Consider the following 6,247-nt stretch of genomic DNA (forward strand, 5'->3'; position numbering starts at 1 on the left):
AATGGCTGTGTCCATGTGTTTTTGACTTTTTACCACTGAGACTGCAGAAAAAAGTTCTCACAACAATCTGGAGATCTGGAGAATTTTTTTCCTGGTTAAAAAAAAGTAGCGCTAGGTCGATATAGCGTTACTGTGCTTTAGTGCTATAGCTGTACTGTTTTTTTTGAAGCTGTCAAAAAACCTGATGGTGGTGGACATTGTTGCTGTGTGGGGGATGGTGAAATCTGCACATTCCTGTTTACACTGTCGGAAGGTCTGCTTGGTCTCTGATGTTTCTGGAAACGTCAGCGCAAATCACAGGAAACCGTGTAAGGAGCACTAATGCAAGGCAATGAAATGAAGATGCTCCAAAAAGCCTTGCTCCCATCTGAGAGCCAGGGTGGAGTAAATCTGGCGTGTGTAGCAGCCTATGTAACATTTTGGTATTTCTATGGCATTCTGAGAGTCTGATTTTCATTGTTTCTAGGCTGAAAATATACGCTTGAAAAACATGTGATAGAAGAAGCTATGTAATCTAATGTAAGATGATGCTCTTCTGTCACAGAATTCAGTATGAACTATACTGAAGTTAGGGTGCCCTATGCTGCTTTTGTGAAACTGCCCCCCCCCACATTATCAATGAAGATTTGCTAGAACTCACTCTGATAATTAGCATTGGCTTAAATATTTAAGTTTGAACGATGCTAATGTAACTATTGGGATGGAAATGGGAAATGTCTCATGTGATGTATCTGCAAGCCTTTATCTGTATAGGCACCATCTCTAACTTTTTGGGACCATATAAGCCCCCGAGCCCCGATCGCAGCCCAAAATAGCCCTGCCATGTTCTGTTGGGTTACGTTTTACTATGTCTTTCCAGTTTAAGGATCTTTTTTTTCAAAACTAACCCATGTTAATCCCTCCTCTTGTATTTGTACCAAACAGCCGCAAAAGACCTGATAAGCAAGCTCCTTGTGGTGGATCCTCAAAAGCGTTACACCGCGCAGCAGGTTCTCCAGCACCCGTGGATCCAGACGGCTGGAAAAAACAGCAGCAGGAATCTGCAGAGGGAGGTGACTCTCAACCTGGAACGCCACTTTCGGAGCCAGCGCAAGAAAGAAGCAACCAGTGAAGTTGCATAAGGAGCATGTCCAAACAGCTGCCATGTGGACAACGAGTCCGCTGAGCAAATGCACCTTCCCTGGGTTTTCATTTTCTGTTCAGATGTAGAATCTTCTTTTAAAGATTGAGCTCAGCTGTTTGGAAGTGGAAGCCAACTATGCAAAGCCCTGATTGGCTCTCTGTGGTGTCAGAAGGCTAGTATTAAACATTCGTGTGAATAGAAACATATATGCTGCATTCTTTTGTTTTTAAATAGCTTGACAGAAATCTGGAGGGCAGGGCAAGACGGTTGACTCGTCGTCCTTTTCGTTAGAATCATAGAATCACATAACAGTCAAGTTGTAAGGGACCTCATGGGTCATCTAGTCCAACCCCCTGCCCTATACAGGACACTCACAACCCTATCACTCATCCACTGTCACCTGCCATCCCCTTGAACCTTCACAGATTCAGCCTCTCCGTCAGAGGGCTACCCAGCCTTTAAGAATTTCCAAAGATGGAGAGTCCACCATCTCTTGAGGAAGCCTCTTCCATTGAGAAACCGCTCTGTCAGGAACTTCTTCTGGATGTTTAGATGGAATTTCTTTTGAATTAATTTCATCCCATTGGTTCTCTCCGGGGCAAGAAAGAACAACTCTGCTCCATCCTCTATATCAGGGGTAGTCAACCTGTGGTCTTCCAGATGTTCATGGACCACAATTCCCATGAGCCCCTGCCAGCAAATGTTGGGAATTGTAGTCCATGGACATCTGGAGGACCACAGGTTGACTACCCCTGCTCTATATGGCACCTTTTTAAATACTTGAAGATGGCTATCAGATCTCCTCTCAGTCATCTCCTCTCCAGTCTAAACAGACCAAGCTCCCCCCAACCTTTCCTCATACGTCTTGGTCTCCAAACCCCTCACCATCTTTGTTGCCCTCCTATGGATACGCTCCAGCTTGTCTACATCCCTCTTCAACTGTTCAAACCCTCTTTAAGTGAGGCCAAACCAGAGCAGAATAAAACAGTACCATCACCTCCCGTGATCTGGACACAATATTCTGTTTGATACAGCCCAAAATGCCATTTGCCTTTTTAGCCACCAAGTCACACTGCTGACTCATGTTCAATGTATGGTCTACTAAGACTCCTAGATCCTTTTTGCACATGCTACTACCAAGACAAGTCTCCCCCATCCTATATTGATGTATTTTGTTTTTCCTATCTAAAAGCAGAACTTTACATTTGTCCACACTGAACTTCATTTTATTCAGTTTAGCCCACTTCTCAAACCACACTGAACTTCATTTTATTCAGTTTAGCCCACTTCTCAAACCTGTCAAGATCATCCTGTATTCTGATTCTGTCTTCTGTTGTGTTTGCTACCCCTCCCAGTTTAGTATCATCTACAAATTTAATAAGTATTAATCCCTCCAATCCCTCATCGAAATAATTTATAAATATGTTGAACAACACAGGCCCCGGGACAGATCCCTGGGGCACTCCACTTGTCACTCTTTTCCAAGAGGATGCTGAACCATTAACAAGTACCCTCTGGGTACGATCTGTCAAGCATTTTGTGTATCATTGACATTCTCAATGCAGGACGGAAGAGGGCTTGACCCGCTTGGTGAAATATGCACTGTGACCCTGCTGTTTAGCAACTCCGCTAACTTTAGAGTTAGTTTAGTCCCAAACACATTCTCCTTATCTCCTTATTGCAGAGTAGGACTATGCTTTGTTCCTGCTCAGGCACCTAAAATATTAGATCTTAAATGTTCTGAAAAACTCTAAGGGCCTCGGCCAACTCCTTGTGAAGTCTCTCAATATTTCATTTTGTCTGTTGTCAGCTTTGGCCAGGAACAGAAGAGTCCCTGGAAGTCAATCTGGATGCCTGGGTATAACCAGTGGCCAGTGGGATTTTGGATTTAGAGCTATAGGATTCTATATTAGCAAGATTCAAGTCCAGTAGCAGACCAACAAGATTTCCAAAGTGTCGTTTCAAAGTTGTTTGCTATGACATTGGGAGCAGGATTTGGTGGCTTTACTTGTCATGTACAGAATGAGTTGTATGGTTCTTGGAATCCTGGCTGCTGAATTTGCTCTTGGTGGTCTGTTTTGATTGTAAAGTTGAAAAACCTGCTAGGTTTTTATTGATCAAGAATGGAGGGGGGTAGATACACCTTGTATGTATTTTGTATAGTCCATGTGGAGTCTTGTTTCTAGTATATTTCGATGTATATTCTAAGAAGGTAAGGGAAAATGAGGAAACAATAAGAGGCCATTGTACTACCAAGATGGATCTTAAAAAAACAAACAAAAATTTAGTATAAAAGGTGAGGATTTGAGAAAGGTCTCTCTTGGATTAGCCAAGCAGTAGACAGGTTTATCCTGTGATCTTATGTACAGGAGGGATAACTTTGTACGTTGCTTCCAAGAATAGGAAATCAAAGCTTAAGTTTGAATCCTTTCTTTAGGACATCATGCTTAACTAAGCTGCTGTTGTGAACAGCTCACAAGATGGGGAGGGATTGCTAACTTCGTGCTTGTGCATAACTTTTTGAGCTTGAATCAGGAACCTTGTAGTTAAAGGCTGGGACTGCACCTAGGGAAGTTATCATGCACACTATGGACAGGCCCCTGCTATTGGTAGGAAATGGGGAGCCAGTGTGGTGTAGCAGTTAAGAGTGACAGACTCTAATCTAGAGAACTGGGTTTGATTTCCTGCTCCTCCACATGCAGCCTGCTGGGGGACCCTGGGCCAGTCACAATTCTCTTAGGGCTGTTCTTGCAGAGCAATTCTCTCAGAGGTCTCTGCCCCACCTACTTCTCAGGGTGTCTGTTGTGGGGAGAGGAAGGGAAAGGTGTTTGTAAGCCACTTTGGGGTATAAGCTCTGTTCCTCTTCCTCGTCCTCCCAAGAACAGTCTCAGTACAGTTAAATCTGGGCTTCTGTCCAGCCTGATTATCACTCCAGATCTTCCCTCACTCCAGATTCTCCATCTTTTGCTGCTGGCCTTTTTGCTCTCTAGTCAAGATTTGGTCATGGCTGCAAATGGTCCAGACCTTGCCCTGGCATCTGGTGGGAAGCAGCAGGCTGATAGGCAAATAGTGCACACCCTCGGTTTAAGAACAAAACAAAACTGGATGATGCTCCCTATGAGAAACAGAAATCGAGCATTTAAAATTCCTTGTTCTCACAACAGAAAGTTCAGTTCTTGCTGACCTTTGCTTGCTTCTTAGGAAAGGATGAATGAGAAACCACGCTGCATTCTGCATGGTAGGTGGTGGGATAGAATAGAATCATAGAGTTGGGAGGGGCCATACAGGCCATCTAGTCCAACTTGCTGCTCAATGCAGGACCAAAGATGGCTGTTCATGCTGCAGAACTAGTGTATTGGAACTGACAATTTGCCAGCTTGGTTTCTGCATTTTTTTAAATGGCTGATTTGTAATACCAATGAACAGAATGAATTAAATAAAAACCTCAGGAATGTCTTTGGCTCTGTTTAATAAAATACTGTCTTGGGGTGGGAGGAACTAATAGGCAGGTATAGTAGCCAGAAATGTACTTCGGCTTGTGTAGGAGACATGAAATGGACTATGTGTTCCTAAAGCAATGCTGATTTCATCATCCATTCCCCTGATTTGTTTTCTCAGCCACTTTTAATGGCATAATTATTTAAAGTTATGCATCGGAGCTAACAACAGGTTGGGCTGCTCCCATCCCATCCACCCACTCCCATAGAAATGGGACAAATGGGCTGATCCCATCGCATCTACTTTGGGCTCCAAACAAGTGTTTGGAGCCCACTAGTGTTTTCTTGGCAGACTCAATACAGGGTAGCCTTGCCAGTGCCTTCCCCAGTCATTACCGTTTACCCCCCAGCAAGCTGGGTACTCATTTTACCGACCTCGGAAGGATGGAAGGCTGAGTCGACCTTGAGCTGGCTGCTGGGATTGAACTCCCAGCCTCATGGACAGAGCTTCAGACAGCATGTTGGCTGCCTTACCACCCTGCGCTACAAGAGGTGTGTAGCCTATTCCTGTCTAAAACTAGTAATGGGGAATTTGTATTTTGCATCTGAGTTCATGATTTGACTGCCTGGCAGAATCAGGAGGCAAGACTGGAGACAGAGACGTTTTTAAGCAACAATTATGTAAAGCAGGATTAAGTTCCTTTCACCCCTGGGACTCTGCCTCCTATTTTAGAGAGAAGCTAGGGCAGATGCGAGTAATCTTGCTGCCCAGATTACAAATAATACGGTTCCGGACAAACTGTGGCTCTCCAGATGTCCATGGACTACAATTTCAAGGGCTTATGGCAGTGGTCCCCAACCTTTATTAGGCTGGGGACCGGCAGGGCATCGGGCCGCGCCCGCGCGGGCCACGCCCACGCATTGGGCCGTGCCCGCAGGCTGTGCCTGCGGATCGAGCCACGCGAGCACAGCCTGCACGGGCGCGGCCCGGCCCTGATTCCCTCTCCCCGCCCTCCCGCAGTAAGAAGCTTCCTGGGCTGCAAGCTTGCGGCCAGGGAAGTTTTTTACTGCAGGGGGGGCGGGGAGTGGGAACCGCGGCCCGGCGCCATGGCCTTTGCGGCCCGGCGCCGGGCCGCAGCCCGCAGGTTGGGGACCACTGGCTTATGGTATTCAGGGGCTTATGGTAATTGTAATTGTAGTCCATGAACATCTAGAGAGCCATAGTTTGGCCACCCCTGATCTAGTATCACTTTCAGCATTGAAAACACACAGGTTACCATGATTTGCACACAGACTTCTGCTCAGACTTCCACCCAATGGTAAGTCACTCAGACTTTTGCTTCTAGTTTGTGTCACATTCTAAGAAGTACAGCTTCTGCTTCTACACAGTGTGTAAGAAATCCAGTTCTGTTTAATTCTGTACGGCAAGTCATAAGAAGCGCTCAGCTGGATCAGACCAGTGGTCCATCTAGTCCAGCCTTCTGTCTCACGCAGCAACCAACCAGGACCTCTGCAGGGCCAATAACAGGGCATAGTGACCCAGACCTTCCCCTGATATTGACCGCTGGTTCAGCCTGACCTTTCACCCACGTTTGATTAAAGCGTGCCATAGACGTTGCTTGCTTCTCAACGTTTTCAGACCTATGAATGATTCATAAAAACTCACCACTCATTTTAGGAAGTGCTG

At 45.6% G+C, this 6,247-nt stretch overlaps 1 protein-coding gene across 1 annotated transcript in view; it reads left to right on the forward strand.

Moving 5' to 3' along the window:
* DCLK3 (doublecortin like kinase 3) overlaps window positions 1-4,579 on the forward strand; it is a 31,059-nt gene extending 26,480 nt beyond the window's left edge. The window contains exon 5 of the mRNA XM_077303610.1: window positions 925-4,579. Within this exon, the coding sequence (XP_077159725.1) occupies window positions 925-1,121 (197 nt within the window). The 3' untranslated portion in view covers window positions 1,122-4,579. The remainder of the gene's footprint in view (window positions 1-924) is intronic.
* Window positions 4,580-6,247: the final 1,668 nt, after the last annotated feature.

This window comes from Paroedura picta, chromosome 11 (assembly GCF_049243985.1).
Source record: "Paroedura picta isolate Pp20150507F chromosome 11, Ppicta_v3.0, whole genome shotgun sequence".
NCBI lineage: Eukaryota > Metazoa > Chordata > Lepidosauria > Squamata > Gekkonidae > Paroedura > Paroedura picta.